The sequence below is a fragment of the Periophthalmus magnuspinnatus genome, chromosome 11, assembly GCF_009829125.3.
Source record: "Periophthalmus magnuspinnatus isolate fPerMag1 chromosome 11, fPerMag1.2.pri, whole genome shotgun sequence".
Classification (NCBI taxonomy): domain Eukaryota; kingdom Metazoa; phylum Chordata; class Actinopteri; order Gobiiformes; family Gobiidae; genus Periophthalmus; species Periophthalmus magnuspinnatus.
The window spans coordinates 16,839,785-16,867,069 of record NC_047136.2 but is presented as its reverse complement, the minus strand read 5'-3'; the positions used below and the strand labels follow the sequence as shown (position 1 = coordinate 16,867,069).

Genomic DNA, 27,285 nt, shown 5'->3' with positions numbered 1-27,285 from the left:
ACAGTACTTTTAATGATGTTCTAATTGCAACCTTTTAAATGATAAGAATTGTATTAATACTTCCACCCGTACCAGCACCTTGGACAGTGACACAGATCTGTCCTCAGCTCACAGTTCCAAAAGGAGCCAAGTACTTCCACATATGACAGCAGGGCCTGGGATTATGCCCAGAATGTCTGAAGCTCTGAAGCTCTTCAGACAGTGACAAAGCACACCACAAGTCCAATGTTATGTTGAAAATAGCACTACCGATGTGCTTGCTATGAACTGTTGGTCAAAATTCTTTATAAAAAATAATCAGATTGCTAACTACTTATTATTACTTCTTCAAGTGACCTAATTACTACTGTGTTTTAAATTGTAAAGCATTAGATTACTAAGTGATAAAAATATAATCCCTTACTTTGTAGTAGTTACTAAATGCTAGACTGCACATAACAATACATTAATGATTATATTCTAATTAGCAGGAATGCTAACTACTTCATTAAGTGCCATGCTCCCAAATATCAAATCTTTAAATGGACAAATATAAGAGAGAAGCTAACGTAGCTGGGGGAAGAGAGGTGTGATATATAAATTCTTAAAAAATCTTAAATTCACAAATCCTGTATTAGCACCATGGACAGCAACATGTTCCTCTTACTGTTCATCTCTTCATTATTATTATAAACGGTACATTAATTAGCATACATTGGTTTATTTAAGATATTATTTTAATTTTGTAGTCAAAAACATGATACTCTAGCATGTATCATTTGTAGTATTAAAGCATTAAATAAGGGTCATAATATTTTTGTTTGTGTGTACAATGAATGACTGTAAAGTATTAAAACTAAACTACTGTTAAAATGTAAAATAGATTAATTCAAAGTTGATTTTATGTTGAATTAGGTGATTTTACATAGGAATGAACTTCCTCTCTGATTCACTCAAAAAGTTGATTATGTCATCTTTTTCCATTTACAATTCTGATGTTAAATGCATACATTTTGATCATCTTAAAAAAGACATGTGTCTGAATATTTAGTATTAAACTATAACATGCAAGGACCATTATTTTTCATTTAGATCTAAATCTGGTGTGTGAAATTTTGTGTATATAATGTACACTGTAAATGTTAAATAAATACATAAATAAATCAAAAATATTTTTGAATAATTACAGAGCAGTGGATGGAGATACAGAAAACTGAATACAGGATAGTGCAGGATAATATGGGATTATTCATACATATATGTATGAAGCAATCAAAATACAACTTAGATATGAATAGGAAACACTATTACAACACAATTTATTAAGCTCATGAAGGTTTATTTTATTTTTAGATGTCCTCTTTATAATCTAAATGATTTGCTTTAATTATAAAATTATTAAATGGAAAAAGGTAACATATTATATGTATTTGTGATCAACATTTCGTTTTTGAGTATTCCAAGGAGTAGTACAAGTGCAGTGTCAGACCTCCTTGGCCAGTCTGCGGGCCTCGTAGTAGGGCCGTGCTTTCTCAATGCATGTTCCCAGCGCTGAGCCCTGAGCGTTCAGCCTCCGAGCCGAGTCTGTCAGGATCCTCCTGTAGCTGGAGCGGGCATCCTGCAACACAACAGCACAACACATCAACACAACCTTGCATTTCTTTACAAACAAACAAGTGAATTATAGAAGTCCATTATGATAAGATAAACCTTTATTTGTTTTACAGTGGGGAAATTACAGTGTTGCGATGATCAAGAAGAACAGCAGAAAAGGAGAATAAGAACATGCAATCGATGAAAACTAATCATGTAATATTATTTTCGAATAGAAGTTTTCTGCTTCTTATTAGAGCCCTTGTCCATCAACTTGAATGTTGGAGGTTGATTCCTGCTTGGACCAAGTTCTGTCATTGTGTCCTTAAGCACACTTCACCCATATTGCCTAGTATGGATGTGGTGTGTATATGAGTGTTGTTGGTGGCAGCTGAAGGGGCTGATGATGCAGACTAACTTCACTTCCATCAGTCTGCCACAGGGCAGCTGTGGGCACCAGTGAAGTGTGGAGTGAATGAATAATGACTACGCACAGTATACGCGCAGCATACATGCTGGAATCGCTTTTCATTTTAACCGGTCGGACAGTATATATACGCGCGTCCAGTGGGCGTAATTACGCTACCAGTCATTCAAATTAAGTTGGAATTCAAAATTTTCAGTGTCAACAGAGTCTCCAGGCTTTTTAGCGGGGAAAGACAGGAAATAAGCAAGTTGTGTCAAAATAAACTTCCCATGCCATTTCAAATTAAGGTAATTTTCACATGTTGCTGTACTCTGTGGAGTGACTCCAGTGCACACTAGATTTAGTTCTGTTTACTTCACTTTTGGGTCGGCCTTGTTCACATACACTACGCATCATATACCCCAAACACAGCACCATGAGCCATGTGAGAGTCCATCAGCTGATCGTCGAACTTATTTCTATGACAATGAGCTTCAAGTGGACAGAGCCACGTGAATACACATGTATACACTTGCTTCCCCCACAAGCAGTGGTCTTTTCTTTCACCTGTAGCTAAATACACTATGAGGACTGTACATGCTGGTAGGGGAGGAGAAAAGCTTTTGGAACAACACACAAACAGACCCAGGTTTACCTGCACAGACAGACGCAGGGGGAGAAAGTCACTGATATTAAATTGATCCAAATGGCCTCATCAGGTAAAAGTATCAATCCCTGTTGTCAAATTTGTATAGTTTTTAACATAATTCACCTGAGCTACAATAAATATGTAACCAATACAAAACAGCTTGGTGTTTAAACAAGAGAATATACATGGGCTGGTGTTGCAGGAGCAGTTCTGTCTCAGGTGTAAATTGATGTTTTTTAAAATACCTGCAAATGCAGCCTTGCCTACATTTTGTGTTGCTGCAGCTCCAGGTGTAAATTCTAGGTAAGTTGACCTGGGTACATTTTAGCATTTTGTGTTACTTTTTTTTGTATGAAAAGTGCTCTATAAATAAAGTTTGATTTGATTAGCATTATTTCAGAGAGAGTAAAGTCACTCACATCCAGCTGCAGCTCCAGTTTGTTGATCTCTTCACTGGCCTGGTTCAGATGCTCCAGCTCTTCCTACAAACAGCAATCATACAGGTGAGTTTTACAGTGTTAGAGTTTAGTTCTGAGTAAATAGACCCAGTAATCTCCTATCTTAAAGATGTAAACATCATTAACGATGTTAACTATGAATAAAACGTTGCACATCTGATCAGCGTACATGTGACGCAGTGACATGCTAATCTTCCACTCTTTTGGGCTATTTTTCATAGGGCTGGTTGCTTGTTTCTCTCTGAAAATCAGCCAACCCTGCAAATGAGACTTCCAGCTTCTTTGTCATATCCTTACATCACAATTCCCAGATGGTACAAGGACATAGACTGAATATTAGAGTTCATAATTTAATCATCATTAACAACATTAGCTGTCACATTCAAAGTGCTTGTTACTCTTGAAACCATGTCATATAACAACTGTATACTGCAACAGCAGTTTAAACAGCTTATTTCATACACTGAATCGACATCTCAATAGAGATGTTGATTTTACATTAGAATGATCCAGCTCAAGAGTGAAAATAGAGGACAACTCTAAAAGCGACCATATATTGCTTCCTTTTTGTTCATTGTCACATGCAATATTGGTCTACAGCTTAGTAACAGAAATATTTCCACTGACTTCCTGTTCAAAACTGCAGACCTGAAAAGCCCTGCCTCTTCATAGTGCCATTTTATCATAATAAGAATAAACAGCAGATTTTCATTTATATGTTTTTATTTTGTAATAATTGGTACTGAATATGTTACCGGTTTCGTACATTACATACTTGACTCAATAAAAGTACTACTCTGAGTAAGTTAATGATAAGGGAATGACATTATAAAATATTTAAAAGTTGATTTTGCATAATATATCTACTCAATCCCAAATCTAAACCTCCATTAATCAGGACCATTGAGGAATTTAGCCAATTCTCAGCCTATAAAATCAATTATGAAAAATCATTAGCTGTCATGATCCGCAGTGTCCACTCCTGGTTTTCCTCCCTGCGTGCTCCTTCCCTCCCTCACCTGCCAGATCTGGGCTGGGCTCCTGGCTCCTCCCGCGTGCACCTGCAGCCCATCAGTGCAATCAACACGCCTGCTGAGCATAAAAGGAGCTGGGAGAGGAGACTCAGCGTGGGATCATTGTCGTGTTCACCTCATCCCTGTCGTGTCTCTGCATTCCTGTCTGTTCCTGCGTTCCGTGTTCCGGCCCTGGATGTCTCCTGCCTGCTCTGCCCTACGCCCGTCTGGTCTGCATGTCTTCCTGTCGTCCCTTCATGTCTTCGGTCCTTGAGTTTCCTGTGTTCCTGCTCACCTGCTCACCTGCTCACCTCCGGATTACCCACTGGTTGTACTTGTCATTCTTACAATAAATCCTGTAAATATTCCCCGAGTCTGCATCCTTTGGTCCCCTACACTCACCTGTTACGACATTAGCTCTTGCAATTGGAGATATAACAGTGTAACATGCCATCATTCCTTTAAGGTGACTACAAATAGGCTTGAATATCTTACTATATACTTTTCCACAGATCTCACAAAACTAATTAAGAATAATCTCTCACCTGCATTTGCAGATTAGTTCCCTAATCTTTCATTATCTTTGATGGATCAAGTAGCAATTATAAAAATTTATTTTCTCGTTTGCTTGCTGTACATAATACAGATGCTACCTAAATGTATTCCCTCTAAAATCTTCAAACAAAATACGTAGTGCTCTATGAGCATTTGTATAGAACAATAAGCGACCTAGAATGGAACTTCAAAACTACCCGTCAAAAAAGGGGGACTTGGAATTCCAAATTTCCAGTTCTATAATTGGGCGTCACAATTAAAATCTGTGGGTTAAAAAAGACCAATTCTGCTTACCTGATTTGGTCTAGATCAGGGGTGCTCAGACTTTTTCAGTATGTGAGCTACTTTTAAAATGATAGTGTCTGAAAGATCTACCACCTAATACAAAAATGTTAAACATATATTTATTTGTAAATGTATTATGAATTCTTACATGTACAGTGCATTTTGATGTACCTTGCACAACATCATGAGATAATACTGCACAACACAATTGAACTACTTGCATGTTCATAATTGCTTCAAAGATGATTACTGCTCTGATGACTTGCACTGAATAGAATCTGTGAGAGATGAATAGTTCGGGCAGTAGCTTCTGACAGCCGGCCAGGAGTAAAATTGCATTTTTCGTTTGAAAGCGATAACAGAGCTAATCATGTTGATTACGGTTTTGTCTTTTTTTATAGCCATAAAAAACATGTTAAACGAAGTATCAGAATTTACAGCATTTTGTCACACAACTATTTCTATTTTACACATCCATCCGTATTTTTTCTTTTACGCATCGAATAAATGACTGGGAAAATCCCTGCAACGCCCGCGCTCTCATTCGTCACCTTCGAGGGACAACAGAGGCAGATTACCGTAATGACGGTAAAATATTTAGATAGCCCCGTGTTTCCGCTTTGAGACGCCGTTTGAATTTACATGAGAGCACGACTGGGCACGGAGTTACGCTGAAAGTTAAACTGGAAAGTCCGCAACCGCGCTCTATCGGCGACGATAGGATCCGATGCTATAGGGTTAAGCTAACTCGCGCTTGTTTATGCGTGTGCAGCGCCCATGATGTGACCTAGAGTCAGGTGTAATCTGACTGTTGTCCTGCATATTAGTCATGTGACTGGATGGATGACGGGACGTGATCTACCCAAAATGCCTTCGCGATCGACTGGTAGATCGCGATCAACGTAATGAACACCCCTGATCTAGATAGATGAAACGTTCGAACACCTACGATTTCTATGTCTTGAAAAAGTATATACCAATATTAAAAACAATAATTTTATCAAAATCATTTGTAAATCTATTACTGCTATTCGAAAAAATCTTTGTATTGACAAATATATCATTGTTAGCATCTACTGCCACAATAGGACCACCGCCTTGGGGTCAGTAGTGGATAATGACTGAGTCAAGATCCTGTGGGACTTCCAGATACAGACTGACAGAAAGGTGACGGTGGACCAACCAGACATAATGGTGGTGGGTAAGCAACAGAACAAAGCCGTCTTGGTGGACACTGCAGTACCAAGTGATGAGAACATCAGGAAAAAGTAACATGAGAAACTAGAGAAATACCAGGATCTCAGAAAGTAGCTGGAGAAGGCCTGGAAGGTGAAGGAATCAATGGTGCCTATGGTCATCGGAGCACTTGGAGCAGTGACCCCCTAACTGGAGGAGTCACATCAGACATCTCAGTCCAGAAAAGTGCAGTACTAGGAACAGCAAAGATACTGCACAGAACACTCAAGTTCCTAGGCCTCTGGTAGAGGACCGGGCTCTGAAAAAAGGACGTGACCACCCGAAGAGTGAGCAATATTTTTTAAAATACTTTTTTCCCCATAAGCATTATTATTGTAGTTATTATCATTATCTATCTTGATTTCTTCTGTCTTTGGTGTATTCAATTAGTTTAAACTGTGAAAAAATGTCTTACTTGCAGGTAAATTGTTCCTGCATTCTGGATGGGATTTTCCGTACTGATGACATAGATAGAGGTATGCCATTTCACTACTTCCTTTATTTTTGTACTTTTCTTACTTTTTCCCCACAATCTGCCACTTAACTGATGTAAAACTATGATATATATGACTATATATTTATCACAGGTACTATCCTAACAAACCAAATAATAATTAGACAAAAAGGAAAACCTGTCTTATGCACTTTAAAAGACATACAGCATGAGCAGATGTATTATTTTTACCCTAGTCGTGATATACACGCCCTATTAGCTCTTGTTAACTTTGTTTATCGTTTATTTATTCTAACTTAAAGAGTAAATAATTAGCTAATAATAACCCCATCATGCCTGTATTCTAGGATCCAGCTCCTCCTCGTATTTCCCCTCATCTTCCGCGTTCCCCCGGGTCTCTCCATCCTCCTCCCCGGCCACCCTCGTCTCCTCCGCCGCGGGACTGTCCTCTTCTCTCAGCTTGGACATCGCAGTGCTCCCCTCTCCGCCCTTAGCCTCTTCCCCCGGGGTCTCCTCCCGCACCCCGGCCGACTGAGTGCACCCCGAGAATCCCACGGAGCTGTCAAGAACAATCCCTGGCTCCATTTACGACCCGTGGAGGACGTCCCGGTCCTCCGTGTTGGATTATGTTAAATCTAAATAAGATTATCTTCAAATGTATAGTTGTTAAAAGTCTAAAAATAAAAAAGTCATCGGTTCACATGATGCTAACTAGCAGCATGTGAGTGTAGCAGGCTAACTGTTAGCATTGTGCACATCAGCATCACTGTGGGCGTGTCTGTTTACTGGTTCTGAGTGATCATGTTGCATACTGATGTTATTTCTTAGAGGCTTTATATCACTTACAAATGTTTATTTTTTTCAAAGATATTACTATATAATCTTCTATGTAAATATAAACATGCAATAACAAAACTCAATGTTGTAATGATGTTTGGAATCAAATTAGCCTACACTTTTGTCTGATTTGAGATTCTGCCAGATGTGATTTTAATTTTATTTTAACTGAAAATTAAAAAAAACAAAAACAAATAATTCAACTTAATCGTGAAATATGTATTAAAATTGAAAAATAAATAAACTGACACTTGCATTGAAAAATTGAAATTGAAAGCACCATGGACAGTGACTGACAGTGATCCATAGCCTATTGACCTACAGACTGTATAAAGTAAAACAAAACAGAAGTTAAGGAGCATTGGGCATGTAATCCTAAATCATTTAATGTTATATGCTGGATAGTTTATACCTGCCCTTGTATTAAGTATGCTATATACATAAAATATGATATATACATTAAGAATGACCGTTAATTTTGGTCTGTCTGAAATGTGGGGGACTCACTGTCAGGCAATCACACCCTGCCATTATATTCACCTATCATTTATATACATTTCCTTTCCCCTTCTTCATCCAACCATTTCGGTTCTACAATACAACCTACCTCCACCGAAGCAGCAGAACCACCAGCCTTCTCAGCCTCTCTGTCTCCTCCTCTTCACCACCAACATGTCTAGACTATAATATATTTTCCATAACACATTTTTAGTCATTCTCTTCCTCATGTGCCATTTGTCTTTTTAAGTCAATTAAGTTGGAATAATAGAACTTGCTTCTCAAGTCATGTATACATTTGGAAACAAGGAACGAACAACAACAAACCAAAGGAACAAACAACAACAAACACAGAGAGTTACCTTTGTAGAACATATTTAATACAAAACATTTCACATAGAAAAAGATTATTTTGTGGCGTTGGTTTGGTGCTATGTATTGGACCTCTGTCGTTTCCAGAATCTTTTGACTTCGCTGTGTCCCTGAGGCGTTACCACCATCACCCTGTGGGGGGCATCCTGCCACACCAGACAGCCGAGGCTCTGCAAAAACAAAACACCAAATACAGAGTTTTACCACGACAAATAAATGCATGCATTAGAGAGAAGCACAGACAGAAGTGGTAGATTAGCCAAACATTATTCTCAAGTAAAAGATTACAAAATAAAAAAAATAATTAAGGATAGACACAAAAATGATAAAAACTGAATCATATCTGCAGAGTCTAAAGGAGTAGTGCAAGAAACACAAATGTTCAATTTGCTCAATGTTGGTCTTTTGCCATTTGGAGACTTACGCACACTGGGAAGTAACCAAAACCTGTACTCAGGCGATAACACTGTTACACTGCACAACATGTTATTTACATAGGAGTAAGTGTAGTGTCTGAAAAGGAACCCAAGGAAGTACAATTTTATATATAAAAATGTTACTCTGATCACTACTTTTCCGTAAATGTACTTGAATATTGAGTATTTGATTACCCAACTCTGAGCAGGTTAGGTTAGGTTAGAGAATATTTTTTTATTGAAGTAGTTTTGACTTTTAAGTTTGATTTTCCATTATATCATGTTTCTAAAAGGTTTAATAGAGCGATGAATGATTTTGAAAGTAAACATCTTACTGCGCTTTTGTGACTCGAGACTGTTGATAATAATTGGAGCCTTTGGTAATTTCATAATTGTAGTCATTCAAACTGCAGTATCAGAATCTGATTACATTTTCAGCACTGCTCTGAAGATCTGTTCTTACATAAATTATCCAGTATAACAATGAGGTGAAGACTAAAACTTGACGAAACGATCAAACCAGAGCCTAATCTAACAACAGATAATTCAGTGTTATACTGGATAATTTATGTAAGAACAGATCTTCAGATTATATGTAGCAGATTATACTTTAGATGCTCTCTTGACAAATCCAGCCAATGTGTACAATGTGTGGCAGTCTTAATATGTGACTGGAGTGTACAATTGCCTCAACTTTTTTGCTACTAAACAGTGTATACGGTGTTTGAATAGTATCGTGTACTGTTCCTAGTCATTTTTTTTGGCAATTTAAGTGCATTTAAGTGTGGCATTTGCCGCTTCCTGGTCAAAATCCGTCAAAAGGTGAGTGTGTGCTACCTTCAATGACCACAGTGATTTCAAGTGCTATATGACATCACTCATGATTAACTGAGTATGGCCAGGTATTTCTGATTACAAACGCCTAACTGCAGAAGTAAGTACACAAATCTCAAACTTACTCAAAAATAACCTTTCTTTTTTACTAGAGATTCCATTTTGAACAAACAAACTTGTGTGCCAGAGCTTCATTCAATATGCAAGATCCACTGCCCCAGTCAAGGAAGGCAAAGGGAGAGTCGGAACATTTTGGTCCTGTAATTTAATAATTTGGATCACTTATAAATGCTGTGCATAGTACTTTTAATGCCACTGCTAGACTTTGTTTAATATGACAAACACAGATGGAATGAACTTGGTAAAGAGTGTGTGAATGGACACTGGACATGGTCATAGTTCCATTAAGAAACATAATAATAATAATAATAATAATAATAATAATAATAATAATAATAATACCTATTAATTTTCATCATTGGACTATTCACTATTCATTTTCTGTTAGGATTGGGGACACTAACTGCATCTAACTGCATATTACACTGGAGGATCTGTACCTGTGCTCTGTCCCTCAGCATCTCGAAGTCGGCCTGGGAGAGGAACTGGTTGTAGAGCACTCCTGTGGACACATGACAAAATGTTAGTGAACACCACTATCTGATAAACTGCACAATAAGGTTCAGAAGTACCAATCTATAATTACTTACATAACTGATTTACATGGAATTATATGGGAACATCAAGCACATGATTGGTAATAATCATTTGATGGAGTTAGCAATCAGGGCTGGTAATTACATTGCGATAACAATTAACTCTCGTCTAATCAGTGGCTTTAAACATGAATCAAAACATTACTAATAAATGATAATACAAATATTTTCCCTGTTAAGTTAATATTTGACCGTAAAAGATAGATAATTGGTTCAAATAATGATGTCTGATGATGATATAATAATCCAAATGAGAGTTTGGATGACTCCAGCCACCCTAATGTTTTAGGTAAATGTATTATATATCTAAGGCAGAAAGAGGGCACAGATCATAATGTAGTGATGGGCTGTTCGGCTCTGGTCTGATTCTAGGAATCAATTCTTTTTAACAAATCTGAAGAGTTGATTTTAATAAATGAGTCTTCACATCTGCTAAAATCCACACTTCAAGAGCTGAAATATTAAAAAGCAACTTTGTCATTTTTTTTCCCAAAATTTAACAAAAACAAGCTTCAAACAAAAAAATGTTATATATATTTGTTATAAACCAATTGAATGGTGCTCTGAGGTCGTAACTGATGTGAGGTGCACCACGAGCACAGAAAGGCCAGTGGAGAAGCACTCATTACACAGGGGCCTTTGAATTATTCACAATGGCTCCTTGTTTCAATGAGCCACTAGTGCTGACTTTGACTGAGTGTCTTCCACAATTACAACACCAGCTGCTTGTTTTGCATCTTCATGAGGGAATTATACAGGATTTAAAACAACATTTACAATTGTTTTTTTTTTTTTGGCAGATTTTTTATTCACTAATCAGTAGTGAATATGCTTGTTGACACTAATGGAATGCTGTTCTTTTTTCTGTTGAACTTATGTGTTATTGTATTGCCATACTAAAATTTATGACACACCTTCCATATCTTGAAAAAAAAACTTTAATACCTATACTGATTTTCATACCACAGAATGCGACTTAAACTAAAAATAATAGTAGTTTCTTTAAAGAACCTGTACCAAATTTTTCCCCATGTATTTGAGCAAAATTTGTCCAGAGTACAGATATATTGCCGCTCTTGAGGTCAAAATAAGTCGACTATGTACTGCATCTAGTTATAAGTGTTTTATTGTACAATGATCAGGAAGTGTGTATTAGCATGCTAGTTATTGTTAGCTTTACTGCTCTATTCTCTGAAAGTTGTGAAAAGCGCTTTTAAGCTCATCGTGGTGAATAATTAGAATGATCAGAATGTAAAACGTGAAAAACTTCAAACCACTGCAAACTGTGAAGTAGTACTGTTTTAAGAAAGTAAAAATCAAGTAGAGCAGCTTTATTACCACATGCTTGTACTAGTTTTGATATACCGGTAGATCCAAACTACTCTAAAAAGGTCACATTTTGTCCTGTAATGTGATTCATTTTTTTCAGCTTTAATTCTTGTTCAAATTAATATCTAGTTTTGATATTAGTATCCATTTTGTCACCACTCCGTCTTATTGTACTGTTTATAATGTATTATCTAATGTAATAACCGCTTATGTACACAACTGGCATCATGGTGGCTGAGTGGGAAGTACTCTCATCTTACAACAAGAAGGTCACAGGTTTCCAACTATGAAGATCTAGCTAAAGGAAATGGGTGCAGGTGCAGCGCTGAGGTTTTCCCCTGCTGCTGACATGGTGGAAGTGTTTGGGAGGTACCTTCTGTGAACTGCAGCCGGTCTCTCTCCAGCTCCCACAGCCTGATCTGGTCTGTGATGGTGGGAGGGAGCACGGGGGTCTAAACACGAGAAAACAATACATGGTCAAACACAGGTCTATATCATGTACGCTACTTCGGGGGTCAAAGGATGAAAAAAATAAGGGGAAAAAGGTAGAAATAAAAGAAAATATATCTACATAGCTATCTAATTTATAATATCTAACAAACTAAAGCTGGCTGACATTCCTTATATAAATGAGGTGTTTTTAAAGGGCCCATATTACACTTTTTTCTGATCTATGTTATAATTTTGTTTCCTCATCAAAAACATATCCAGAACTGTTTTATTTCATTCACACATGTTTAACACACAATTCTTTCATATTCAGGTTGAGTTCTTCTCTCAATCAGAAAACACTCTCTTCCATCTTGTGATGTCATGCAGTAATACAGGAAGTGCTCTGCTATGTTTTTAAACTCCATACACCTGCACTAGAATCATTTTGGATAACTTCAGCCCTAGAATTGCCAATTTCTAGTGAAGAAAAGATAAAAAGTAGCTGTTAACTTGAAAACTATCACTTCATGACATCACAAGGTGAGAGCATTTTGAGCTTTGGAGATGTAGACAGACTAATAATGAAGGATTACTCAAACATGTGTAAATAAAACAAAACAGAACTCCAGGTCTGTTTTTGAAGTGGTAACAACATTATAATGTGGCTTACAGCTCACAGGAATTCATTTTGTGGAATATAGAATTTATTTCTGTTATTGTATCCGGTTTGACCTTGTTTTGAAAGGGAAAGGGGATGGGAGGGATATGAGGGAAACATCCTTCTCAGTAATATATGTGTATCTGCATGTGTTCAACTATGTGAAACAAAAAGATACTAAAACTTCTACCTGTTTGAGCATGACGGGGTGAGCGCGCGTCTTCAGAAAGTGGATGATCTGTGGAAATAAATACAATATTAGAGAATAATAATTAATAGAGTATAATAATTCTCTTCCAATTTGAGATATTATCAATTACTGATCAAGTATTTGTTTTCATTAAAGGTGATCTATGTCACTTTTCTTGTGGAGGTTCCACCACTTATGATGTTATTGATATTTTGCAGCTGATATCATCAACATTCCCTGGGGTTGTGATGCTAAGTGAAGGCACTACTGTCAGAAGCTCAATTAGACATTGATCTGAGTTTTAACACAATCTGACCATAAAGAGCTGATTTAGCTGGAACTACAACAGATGAGTTACTTTGTGTTCCTAAACAAGTCTCTCAAACATAAAATTACAGTCACGAGCTAGTTAGCATTTGCCAACAGTTTTTGAGTTAGTCACACTCACGTTTTTGTTGAAAATCAAACACCTAAACAGGACTGTGAATGCTTGTATTGATCATAAACTCCTGAAAATGTTTAAATCAATTTTGTATTTTGTATATTTTCTTGAATTTTCAGACCAACTTAAAAAAAAATTGTCATTGTGTCTCTATGGTGAACTATGGTATACTGCTGAATATTCTACACCCTCAGTGTGATGTCAATAAAAGTATTGATTACTTTACTTTAATTGCTAGAGAGAAAAACTTGCAAGACATGCATTCATACTAATTTCCACAGACCTGATCCATAACTTGCCCTGCTTGTCTCCATGGAGATAGATATGTTTAAATCCATATAATGGGACATTCCAGCCAAACAATAACATCTTTGTGGAGACAAACAGGATGCAGACCCCTAACTGGCAAAAATTGCATTGTGTTCTTTCTTAAAATTAAAATTAATAACAATCACATTCCATTACAGAAGTTTTCCATAATTAGATATAGTAATTGAGTTATGGTTATTTCTCAGGACCCAAGGTTGTGCTCACAAACTCTTGGTTTGAGATTGATTTATTTCAGTTTAAGATGTAGACCTGGTTTAATCCTGTTTTTCCTGTGTATGCAACTGTGAGGGAAGCGTGAGATGAAGGAGAAAATAAATAATAATACATTTAATTATATAGCAACTTTCATGCAAACATCTAATTCAAAGTTCTTCAGAGACAAACAGCAATAACTAATAAAACCACTGTACAAATCCTATTCACCAGGATATGAATTGTACAGTACAATAATTTAATTATTTACAAAGCTAAAATATTGTTTTTATTTTTGTTTTGAAGATCCTGATTTTTACATCAAATTTTTATAAAGAATATGGTTTACACGAGTTGAATACCTGTTGAGCGGTGATGCCGTTGGCGATGGCCTGCTGCACAGACTCCCTGGTGACCTGAGCTACCACCAGGTTTGAAAAGCGGTACAGCATCTCCGAGAAGAGGGCCACCAGAGCGATCTGCAGCTCCGAGTCTGGACCAGGGAAACAGCAGGATAACAACAGGTTTGTTTGCAAACTTAAAGTGCATATGTTTTTTATCATTCTTGTCATTTTATCATTTTTGTCTACTTTGGTGAGATACGATCATTTTATAAGAATCAAGAAGCAATATCCCAGGAAAAGATGAAAAATATGTTGAAAATTACCTTAACTGGAGACTTCTAAAATATATATACTTTAGCCACAATTTTCACGCAAGAAACATTTTTTTCAGCTCCTACAAACATTAATTCAACTAAATAAAGGTGTTTGCTCATATTTTTATTTGTCAAAAAATTATTTCAGTCTAGAGTACATCAGAACAGTTTTGGCTCAGCTTACGATATGATTGCTAGTTATGGTAATAGTTATGGATTTCCCTAGTGTGAAGTTATGATTTCCAACCAGGAAGTACAATTTTAAATCTATAAAATGGCTCAACTGAGAAAAAATGTAACAGTTTAGCAAAATCTTAAATAATAATGATCTTAACTGCGTTTTAGTAAAATGAGTACCAGTCTAACCTGTCATATGCCATATTTTTCATTTTTTTGGTGAAGTTTATAATTTTACTTCCTGGTTGGACATGGGTAGTAATTAATAATCAGAGAATCATGAAAACCTGTCATATGCACTTTAACTTAATACATTTTGTTGACTTGATGCGCAGACTTACTTGTGTAGGCGTAGATTCGGTAGTTAGTCTCCACCACGATGAAGCCAGTGTCTCCAGTACAAGGAGCAGAGCTGAGGGAGGAAGATGAGGAGGAAGACGAGGGGGAAGAGCTGCTGGTGACTCCTGCAGCTAGGGTGATAGCCAGGCGCGTGGGGTAGTACCGCCGGGACTTCCTCTGTAACCAAACATACTTTGAATAAGCAGGGCACAATATTGTTTTCATGGGTGGGGGATGTAACTAAATTGAATTGGGCTATGACCTCGCTATAAGTCTTTTTTATCAAGAACACTCTATTATCTAAACTGCAGCCTTTGCATTTTGATAATTGCTATTTCGATTTCATTGTGATATATTGTGCAGCCCTAATGTTTTCCCTCAAAACGATTTTGTAAAAGCAATAATTGTAACAAAATAAGTCTTTAAAGAGTGCTCCTTTGTTTTCTGAAAACATAGTTCTAAAGCTCTTCATTATCCTGATTTATCCACCACACAATGTGCAGTATAGATGTATTACCTGCCTGGAGTGGGTGCGGTTTGACCAGTCCATTTACTAGTTAGAGATGTCAAAATTATATATTCTATTGTAATATATTGCCATAGTATAGCATATTGAAAGTGGTTATGAGATTTGACATTTCCTCTTGACGCAGGCCTCTGAACAGAACAGCATGTGGATAAAAGCAGTTATGAAGCATGATTATTAAAAAGCAGTGAATATGGTGATTCATGGAAATGTACCGACAAAGGGCTGTTTCTGAAAGGGCTCTTATGAGGAACAATTATTATTTTTGTGCTTTTACAATGGACTTGAGAGAAATTATATATTAAAGAGAAATTAAACACCTAGGTCTTTTAGATTCAACATATGGTAAGCTATTCTGGCAGCCACAGCTGCCTTGGGGCAGACTGACAGACATGAGGCTGCCAATCTTCATTATCACCAACACAAACATGCCATATTCAAACTGTGTCTTGCCTAAGGACACAACAGCAGTCTCTTCCATTGGTGCCCCACTATGGCATCTGGAATTTCCAGAGGTCTCTAACCAGGCCAAGCCTTGCTTAGCTTCTGAGACCAGGCTTTGACAAGGAAATTTGTACAGTGCCTAATTATTGAGTCTGGCGTAAGGTGTGTGGGCTATTCAAAATGTGTATAAGAATCAAAATACAACTCCTGGTATGTTTGCATGATTGAACATTAAATTAAAGGCGCACTAGCGTCTGCTACCTGTTTATCACTGTATGGCATAATCCCTAGATCAGACCTGTAAATAGGCATCATCTGCTTCTTTCGTTGAGATAGAGAAGTTAAATGCCATACTGTGAAACATTCCAAGCAAACCAATAACCTTTAACATACAGAACACGATAAAACGATATTTGAGCGTAGCACAACACAGATCTTATACAGCTTATTTAGGCTGCAGTAGAACCCACCTTTCTCTGGAAGACCAAGCCAAACTCACGTAGGTGCTGGAGGAAAGTGAGGAGAGACTCACTCATACCCTCCACAGAGTAATCCTGTGCCATAAACATGTGCACAAACAACACCGTCAACAAAAGGTTACACACATAGACCAATTAAAGAAAACATACTGTGCTTTTGTCTGCTACATAGTTATAATTTATGACACCTGTACATAACTCACCATATTCATTTAAAACAACTTAATAAAGACAATGTAATGATTCCAAAAGGCCAAGTTACAGGGCAGATCTGTGGAGAAGTGACCTCACTCACAGTAAGAATGCATGTTTTTTAAAGTATATTTGTATATATAGTTAAGGAATCCTAAAAAACTAACTAAATTAGATAAGATTAATGCCATACTGTGGAATATTCCAGGAAAAGCAGATGGTTGACCCATCATGAGAAATGTTACATAGTGAAACTTTAAATCTTAAAAATTTTGCAGTAACAGTAGTTACTGCAAAATTTTAGTAGTTAGTTATGGGACAAGATCTAGTGCTAGATGGTCTTACAAGTTCAAAATGTCAGCTCATATTGGGAATCAGCCTTGCTTTTAAAAAATTCATTTACTTTTTGTTTTATACAAAAAAGTACAATCATCAACACTCACCCGGCCCAGAGTGGAGAAGCTCAGCTGGAACAGGAAGGACAGGATCTCCACTAGATCCATGCCTCGTGACTACAACCAAAACATAACACATTCTGATAAACTTTCACCAAAAATACCATATGCATTTAAAGGAACAATAGCTCATCAAAATAAGCATCTATGTGTTTATCTAAACAGTAAATACCAAAAGTCAGGTGTCTATTTCCAGACCAAAACCAGATAACTACAATAATCAGATAAGCCAAAGATTAGATCTGTTTTATGGTATAGTTCATTTTAAAATAACTCAACTTTCAATCTTTAACATTTTCAATAGATCAATTTACTATTGACAACAGAGTAAATATATTTGGTGATGTAATTTCAGAAGAGACTGTGCTCTGCCGTACATGTCCCCTATACGTGTGTAAGAGGATCATAATGACTGGTCAGAGGGGGGTTGTACTCAGTTACATTTACTCTGTTACATTTACTTGAGTAACTTAACTAAAGAATTTGTACTTTTCAGAGTCCTTTTCTCGCTGCATATTTTTACTCTTACTTTAGTGATCTTCTTATTGTAGTAACGGTACTCTTACTTGAGTAAAAGTTGTGGTTACTCTTCCCACTGTGAGTAAGTCTATAAGTGACAGTTATGTTGGCAATATGAAATGATAAGAACATTTGTGTTTCTTGGACCACTCCTTCAGATATTTAGTTTTTAAATTTTTTTTTTTGAAAATGATTCTGTGTATTATTTAATTTTTATTCTTTCTAATTACAAGTTACTCTTAATTGAGTAGTAGTTGTTCCAATACTTTTTAGTATTACTTGAGTAATTTCCTGGACCAACACTTTACACTTACTTGAGGTATATAAGATTACGCTTGCCTGAGTACAATTTTTTGGCCACTCTACCCACCTACCATGGTATACTCAGATATTGGAGTGACAGTGGCTCAGTGGCTAGAGCGCTTGTCCACATGCCCAAAAGTTTGATTCCAAGTGCTATCGTTGTGTCCTTGGGCAAAACACTTCATCCACCTGGCTTAATACAGCTACAGAAATAGCTTAAAGGTGCACTATGTACATTTTCTGCTGGAGGGTTCATCATCTGCTTGTCTCCATGGAGATGTTAATGCTTTGCTTGGAATGGTCCAGAGTATGGCATTAAACATTTCTATCTTCAGGTAAACAAGCAAGTGACAACACCAGATCTAGTTATATGTCTGATCTGTGGACAGCAGATCCAACTCTAAGTAAAAGCAAGATTTACAAGGTACTTCTTTAGGAATACAAACATTTGCAATTGAATAAAGACAAGGTGGTGAAGTTGAATGCCATACTGTGGAACATTCCAGTCAAATCAATACATTTTCCATGGACATAAGCAGGTGGCAGACTCTCCACCTGAAAAGTTGCATAGTTGATATAACCAGGTGTGGAGTGAATGAATAATCTCTACAACATGGAGCTTTGAGAAGGTTGTGTAAAGTCTGCCACACACTACAGGATTTTTCAGTCTTAAACAACTTTTAAATATGTGACAAAAAGCGCACACCACAGACACGAGGATGACATTTTAAATCTCTGAGCTCTGACACTGCAGAGACCAGACCGCGCACTACAGGGTAAAAAAACGAGGTAACAAAGCTAGCGTACCCGCGTCAGCTGTTTCCTGTCACCACTGCACTGGCGCATTGCTATACGTATATACTGAATATTTTACAAAGCTAAATTTTGGCAACATTTTTTGGCTTAGTTGGGGAAAGGAAGGAACTTGTTCACCTCTGTTTTTAATGTCTCACGGTGCACTCTGAGCTTCTTGCACAAGTTTTTCCAATGAGGTTTTTAACTACAAATGGCAAATAAACTAACCTAACCTCAAGTTAGTATTTATTATTAAAATAATTCAATGTATTTTTAAATAGTTGATAGTGGTCTTACAAAGCTATACAGTTTAAAATGTATGTATTTCAAACAAAGCAGGTACTGTGAGCTAAATGTGAGCTGCATGTACCTGGGCACTCTTGAGGTACTGTAAGGTGAAGTACCAGAGCTGGGAGGCAGTGTCTAAAAGGAGGAACTGGAATCCTGCAGAGGTGATGTAAGGAGCCTCTCCGGCCTCACTGTGACAGATAAATAAGACAAGTTTCTCCGTATGTGGCTAAAAGCTCTCTGCTGGTTTAAAGTGCATATGACAGGTTAGACTGTTCATTTCACCAAAACGTAGTTAGCATAATTTTATTAAATATTTTACTAAAACATGTTTAATTTTGGTGAAGTTTATAATTTACTTCCTGGTTGGACATGGGCAACAGAAATTACATATGTAAAGGTAATTCCATAACTTTAAACAAGGGCAAAGATTTGTCTAAATTGCACAGTAGTTATGATGAGACTCATAAAAATAACTGACGCCTTTATTTTGTTAAATCAATGATTTAACTGCTAGAAAGATTCCTTCCTTCTGTGTACATTGCCCCTGCGTTTTGGATGGAATGGAACTTGCTGCTTCATTCTATATATTTTTTTTGTTTTCTCACTTCTGCAGTTTTTCTCAAAAACTGCCACTTCACTGATGTAAAACTATGACAAATATTTACCACACGTACTAGCCCACCAAACCAAGTCATAAAAAATATAAAAACCTATTATATGCACTTTAATATTTTACCATGTACCACCATGTTGTCTGCAGAGGGCTACAGAAAATATTAGGACACATTTTCTTTCCATACATTAATATTATTGTTGTTAGAAATGTCAGTTGACTCCTTTCGCTCCTAAAAAGATCTTTATTTTGTAATTTGCAATTATGTCTCCATTTTTTAATTTGGTATGGCATTTATAACTTTGTAAAATATGCAAAGTCCAAAAACTGATAAACATAGCCAAGTAATGTCTCTTGGTTAAAAGGAGAAATTGTAGGTTTAGCCATGGTGCGGTCCCGGTCCGGTCCCGGTCCGGTCCCAGTTCAGCCCCATTCAGCCCTCGTTGGGCCCTTGTTTGGTCCTGATTTAGTTGTGATTTTGTTGTGGTACGGCCCTGGTACGGCCCTGGTACGGCCCTGGTACGGCCCTGGTACGGCCCTGGTACGGCCCTGGTACGGCCCTGGTACGGCCCTGGTACGGCCCTGGTACGGCCCTGGTACGGCCCTGGTACGGCCCCGTTCAGATTCAGAAGTGGGTTAGTTTTACACACTATGCATACCCATTTTCCTGTCTATTAAATTGATCACATTAAGGCAGAGGTATTAGTCATGAGCAGTACCTCCTCATGAGTCCCGCCTGCACCAGAAGCTGGGCCAGGTCCTGGCTCACTGCTGCACTGGGGGAGCCCACCATGAAGTGCAGGATGACCTCCCAGCGCTCCAGGGCATATTTGTCCAGACTCTCTATGTCCCGAGCGTGACGGTCCGGGCCCAGGCTGCTGCCCTCGTCTGCCCACGCCTTTCCCCTGGAAACAAACATACACAGACAGAAATGTTACATTAACTTCATACAAGTTTATACTGATGGTGGCACGACTGTTATTTGAGTTTATTTATTCTTTGGAGTGATATCACACAGGGGAGTTCAACATGTATGCTTAAGTAGGAATGTTTAGCAGTTACCATGGTGAGAAAATGCACACATTAGCAATAGTTTGAAAGCATTCGTAGTCTTCTTTAGGTGTTTGATTTTCAACAAACTGATGGCTAATGCTAGCTAGCTTTTAACTGTAATGTTATGTGAGAGGGGCTCGTTTATTATCCTATTATTATCCTGTCTCCTGTTGTAGTCTTAATTAAGTCAGTTATTTCTAGTCAGATTGTGTTAAAACAAAGCTAAGATTATTGTCTAACTTGAGTAACAGATCTTCAGACAGAGCAATGCCCACAGTAAGCATCACACCTCCAGGTTGGCATCAGCTACAAAGTATCAATTGAATACTATCCCTGGAGTAATTATTGCTACATGAGTTCTATTGATAACTTGCAGTTACATCATGCTGTGGGGTGCCTGCATGCATGTCTCTAGAGGAATGTTTAACAGTTACAATAGTTCCACAGTGCTACACAATGCACACACTAGCAAACACAGCCTGATATTTTTTTTAGATTGTCTGAAAAATAAATTAAATCTGAATAATAAATTAAACACATTTTCAGGAGCATGATTAATACGTTTGATTAATACGTTCATGGCCCTGTTCAGATCTTTCATTTTCAACAAAAAAGGTGAGAGTGACTGTTCAACTGCCACTGAAAATATATTAATATGAATATGTTTATAATAATACAACAACAAAAGTATCATCATTATCTACTTAGGGAAAGAGCTGCCTCATTTTTGTTTAATTTTAATAAACAAGATAACAAAACATTATCTGTGTCCCCAAATACAGGATAAACATGTCAACTCATATATTGTTTTTACAGATAAACAATGTTTTTTTTCTTTATTTTCCTGGTTTCAATGCCGTAAGCACATCTGCAGCTGAGTGAAGGACTGTGTGATCAAAATGGAATCAAAATTACAATTACTGCTCCAATCTACTACCGAATTACAAAATTGCTTTACTTGATTGGAGCAAAGCCACTTGTCCAATTATTACAGTTCCAATTAAAACATGACATATTATCATTAATTAGTAAGGCTTCATGTGTCAATTTTTCCTTTCTAAATTTACTACAAACTCAGCAAACCAATATGGATCTCAATAGTGACTGCCCGGCCCTGGTTCCTGAAGTAAATGTTATAAATTTTTCCCATAAAAAATTTAAATAAATAAAATAAATACAAGTTTATAACAGAACGACACCTCAATTGTAGTTCCCAGGTTTACATGCATTCTGATAAATCGGTTGAAATTGGATTAGACCAGTTATTCAGTTTTCAAAGCGAGTAAACGTAAACATAGTTAGTGCAGACAGGAGCTCTGGCCTTACCCCCCAAGCAGAGCGATCCGCAGGTTTTCTTTGAACACTGGATTGAGGCTGTACCCCTGTAGACCTCCTTGGAGCTGCAAACTGTGCCAAAGACGCAGGCCGCTTAGAATGGACACGCACTCGTCATGGTCCCTGCAACAAAACACAGGCAAATCCATTTCAGTGTTTTCAAGTGTGTATGACAGAAACAACTACATCATTATATTTAAAATTTTACAAAAAGATTTGCCTAGTTTTTTCCTAGTTTAATTTTGGTGAAATTATTTTATTTCCTGGTTGGACACAGGTAGCAGATGTGATGTACACAGAGGTAATTCTACAACTGTGAACCGTAATGTTTATAAGGGCCAAAACCTGTCACAATACTGAAACTCTTACCTTTCTTGTGCTTAAATTGTCTCTACATTTTGGATGGAATTTTCTGTGTTGTTGACATAGTTAAGAGGTATTCTCACAGTTACCTTGTGTATTTTTATACGTTTCAATATTTTTCCCAAAAGCTGCCACTTAACTGATGTAAAACTATGACAAATATTTACCACATGTATTATCCCATCACAGCAAGAAATAATTACAAAAACATCAAAACCTGTCATATGCACTTTAACCTTTTTCATATCTTTATTTTTCGTATCTTTATTTCTACAGGGGAACCCAATGAGAGCACTTGGGCTCTCTTTTTCATGGGCACCCCGTGTAAAATACAACATAAGCAGAAAAAAAAACCCAAAAAATTTATAATTACACAACTCCATGTAAAAGTTTAAAAACAGGTGCAGGTGTGGGTATAAAAGTTTGTTACCAGATTATTAAACTGTGATTGTGTCGCCAGTGTGTCCAGTTTTGCTTTTCCTTGGAGTGTATTCCATTTTAATGAATCAAAACAGCTAAAAGCCTCTTTCCTGTCTCAGTTTTGGTGCAGCTCGTCCTTAGCCTTTTGCAGTCATGTGATCTGGTATTAAATGTTCCAGTATAAATCATTAACATGCATGTGAGGTATTCTGACATTTTTTGAACTAGTCTTTTATATATACATTTCATACAGTGCTGTTCTCTTCTGATAGACAGTGATGGCCAACACACTTTTTCATAGAGAACATAGTGATGAGTTTCAATCTCCATCACCTGTAATAAAACGAAGGGCAGAGCGAAATAGTGGGTCCAACGGTTTCAAAGCAGAGGCTGAAGTCTGCATGTACCACATCCCCATAATCCAGTGCGGAGATAACGGTCACTTGCACTATTTCTTTTCTGTAATATATTGGGATACAATATTTGTTTCTGCAATAAAATTATAATTTTGATTTTAAACTACTACATAATTCAGAGATATGTTTTTCAAAAGATAAGTTTTCGTCAAGCCAAAATCCAAGATATTTTTAAGTGTTGACTCTTTCAATCGATGTACCATTTGGCATATAAAGATTTGTAGCTTGCACATTACTTAAATATTTTTTTGAAAAAAATCATATACTTATTGCATTCATGAGGGAATTTTGGATTTCATTAAAATCCTGTTGCACTTGTAAAAGCACCTGATCAGCAGAAGGAGCACACAAAACAGCATCATCTGCATATAAATGTATGAGGCTTTCTTTTCATTTGTAACCGATAGAATGAATAAAAATAGTAAAAAAAAAAAAAAAAAAAAAAAGTAGGGGACCCAAAATTGGCTTTGGGACACTCCTTTTTTTAAATTTAGAAAATCTGATTTAAACCCATTGGCTACTACTGCCTGGATTCTGTTTTTTTTCTGCCTGGGTAACTTAGATACTGGCTGGAAATTATTTACATTTTAAGTTGCCCAAACTTTATGTAAAAGCAAAACATGTACCGTTTTCATTATTCTGGTATGACTGCCATTTGAATTAATAAATAAAAAATATATAAAAGAGGTTGAATTAAATATGGAGCAGCTGGTAAAAGAAGTCACTACAAACCTTTCTATTTAAAAAAATTGTGCTGACACTATGTAGAAAAAAATGTTGCAAATATTTTTCTTTACCCCTGTGCTTTCTTATTGGCAATGACTGTTTTGCTTCTGTGAATGGTTCAGCGGTTGCTCAGGATACTATAAAAATGGTGAATTATTCAATTAAATGCATTTGAATTAACTTAAAGCCACAGTATGTAACTTTCTGGAGATGGTACACCACCTGCATTATTCTATGGATACAGAATGTTAAAACCATACTTCAAAACATTGTTTTATGCATTTGTCGAAGATTATAGGCAAAGGAACAACGTTTCAATGACAACAAGCAGGAAGAGGCTCTCCATCAGGTCAAATAAAAGTCAGGTTTGTGGGAGATGCAAGCCCGCTTACAGTAAGGACACAAATGAAAAAAAAAAACATTTCAGTTTTTTCAGTTAAAAAGTGATGTATTGTGGCTTTAACAAAAAAAAAAAACAGACAAAAAACCAAACAAAACAAAACTGGCAATCCAACAAGGCATACTAGTATTCCCGGCATACTGGTTGAAAATCAATAACTTTTTAAACAGAATGAAGATGAAGTGTTTTGTGTGATTTTGTGGAAAAAAAAAATTGAATTGCAATATATTACAACTGAAAAAAGGAAAGGAGGAGAAGAGGAGGAGGAGAGGCATAGAGGAGGAAAGGAGAGGAGGGTAGATAATGTAGTGACAAGACTCATTTTTGACAGTCCTTCTTGACCCACAGAGTCACAGCTACTTGCGGCAGAGGCTGGTCCAGAAAGGAGAGGAGGAGAAGGGGAGAGGAGCAGAGGAGTGGAGGAGAGGAGGAGGGTAGGTAATGTATAGACGAGACTCACTTCTGACTGTCCTTCTTTACCCACAGAGCCACAGCAGCCTGGGGCAGAGGCTGGTCCAGGAACAGCATGCGCATCACGTAGTTCTTGGCCAAAGATGGCAGCTCTCTGTGAAAAGCCAAAGGACTATGACACCAGTGTTACAGTGATAGAGAGGGTAGCTCACTGCTCGCATTTGTGAAATGAAACGTATAGTATTTATCTCCATAGTGTATTTGGTTCTTAGAGAACTAAATGACGATGACCAGATGAGGATTGTCTTTCCTAAAACAAACTGTGTCTTTAACTCCCCACTCAAAGCATTTCTTTTCTTTGGCTAAGATCTGTTCCTCACTATCTTTAAAGGAGCGGTTAGTGGCTTTGAGATGGATATGTGTGGGGAATGGTTACACCTTTTCTCCTATTACAATTCTCTGTTGTCCTGTTTTTAGCTCTCTATGGACAAGCTACCAAACAGAAACTGTAAAGAAACAGGTGTGTTAGTGTCAGTGTAGTTGGCTCCTCCTTTCAGATAGCTCTAAGGCAGCAACTGAAGAAGCTGTCCAGTTGACAGAATGGAATTTTTCTTTTGCTATGGATCACACCTGGACAACTAAGGAATCACACAAACACAAAAAAGTGTAATAATTCTCAAGACAAGCGGCACACAGAAGTCTAGCTTGCCTGACCTGTACACAGCAAGGCATGTTGCCGGGTGGTTGTAAAGTCGGTCCAGGAGCTCAGGGCTCAGCTCACGCAGGTACTCGTGCAGGTTCTTACACTGCAGCTGGACCCTCAGCTTCATCATCTGACACACAGAAACACACAGGTTTACACAAGACAGACATATGGAAATACTGTATTGAAGTACATAAGGTGAAGGTAGGCTTTGGTTGCCATACTATATAGCACTGTATTTATAGGCAATTATATTTTATTTTGTATGATGGATCATATAGTTAAAAGATATGTAGCCTGTGCAATATAAAAAGGCTCTACAATCAAGAACTGAACTTGGGTTGCCAATGCCTTAACCTGCAGACAGAAAGAACACATACAAGTTTTTCTCATCCTCAATATATAGACTGGTCTCATTTAAAAGCTCAGAATCCCTAGAATTCACTCACTGAGCTGTAGAGGCTGCACTAGCACTGATTAATGATTGGCTCCATGTGCTGGAGTTTAGGTAGTGTCCATTCAGATCAGAGAGAGGCATTTTAGGTTTAAAGCAACTGGATTTCAGCAACGAAACTGGCAACCCAAATGACAGACTCCTGTGAGGCTCTTTATGCTTTCTGATTGAAAACCAAAACACCAAATAAATAGACCACCATGTCCAGTGTTTTGTTATTAAAAATAAATCAGCATTTTTTTCATAGGCTTACCTCATATCTGGGGACACAGATAGGTCAAGTTTATAACATTTAAAATCAAAATCAGTTCCCTTAAAATGAATCATCCAGCAGGACAGTGAATGAGTGCATAAGGAGCATAAGACATTCTTCTAATCTATAACTTTTACACACGTCTAATCCGAAGTAAACACTGCGCATTGACAAAAATGATCGGGTTGGCACATTGATCCACTACCCCTAATATCCTTCAAAATCGATTAAACTGTGAGACCACACTTCCACACTTCCACACAAAGCACTTGATTTTTCTCCATCACTGCGATGTGCTAACTTCAAGCTTTTGTAACCTCCAGACTTCACTTACAAAAACCCTATGGACACCTACCATAGACCTAACTACCACCTAGCAATAAACAAGATAGAATACATTACCTTTGGAATTAAACCTGATCAGGTAATCATTTAATATAATAAAGATTCCGGCACATGTGTATTGTTTACAGCAGACATCTCCAGCAGCTCCGCACCGCTACGCCGCCATGCTGCCTGGTCATGTGACAATGACGTGTGACGTGATTGGACGTCTGCGTGCACGTGCGCCTCACTGTCAATTAGAAAAAACTATATCCTCTCCTTGTGATGATTCATAATTGTTTTATATGTGCTAGCACTTTTAAGCCTCTAATTATTTTAAATGTGTAATAATTATTCATGCATCAATAGATTAAACACACTTTTCAATCCCTCCTGTCCTCGCCCCTCTAAAAATTCAGATTTTTTAAATTAATTAATTAATTTTTTTTTTTAGCACAGTCACATTCATTTCATATCTAACATATCTACAGATTAAAAAAGCCCAAAACAAAACATAGAATTACAAAGAAAATAGCAAAAAAGGAAGTGAGGTGTCTTGCTCAAGGAAACAAAGGCAGAAAGCTGTGATGAGCTACTACTGCTGTCACTCAAAAGCATCTACACTTATCTACATGCGTATTTGAACACTTGCCTAACATAATTTTAACCAGTGTTAAAGAAAATAGAATAACTGTAACAGAAGGTTAATAAATATGTATCAGAAATGCAACAGCTGAGTGTCAAGAAAACTAGATTTAGCCT

At 37.2% G+C, this 27,285-nt stretch overlaps 2 protein-coding genes across 2 annotated transcripts in view; both read right to left on the bottom strand.

The window, feature by feature from the left end:
• Positions 1-7,213, bottom strand: part of sh3bp5lb (SH3-binding domain protein 5-like, b) — a 31,886-nt gene extending 24,673 nt beyond the window's left edge. The window contains exons 1-3 of the mRNA XM_055225493.1: positions 6,965-7,213; positions 3,047-3,109; positions 1,469-1,597 (exon numbers count right to left, since the gene is read on the bottom strand). Coding sequence (XP_055081468.1) covers positions 1,469-1,597; positions 3,047-3,109; positions 6,965-7,213 — 441 coding nt within the window. The remainder of the gene's footprint in view (positions 1-1,468; positions 1,598-3,046; positions 3,110-6,964) is intronic.
• A 1,108-nt stretch (positions 7,214-8,321) lies between these two features.
• On the bottom strand, positions 8,322-26,728 carry gtf2h4 (general transcription factor IIH, polypeptide 4). The gene is made up of 14 exons (XM_033975607.2): positions 26,602-26,728; positions 25,504-25,622; positions 24,839-24,943; positions 22,045-22,176; positions 20,385-20,570; positions 19,132-19,240; positions 17,133-17,201; positions 16,489-16,572; positions 15,051-15,225; positions 14,237-14,367; positions 12,911-12,958; positions 12,004-12,082; positions 10,146-10,207; positions 8,322-8,505 (listed from the first exon to the last, which is right to left on the bottom strand). The coding sequence occupies exons 2-14, from the start codon at positions 25,620-25,622 to the stop codon at positions 8,395-8,397; spliced, it is 1,410 nt and encodes a 469-aa protein (XP_033831498.1). The 5' UTR covers positions 26,602-26,728; the 3' UTR covers positions 8,322-8,394.
• Between the last annotated feature and the right edge of the window lie 557 nt (positions 26,729-27,285).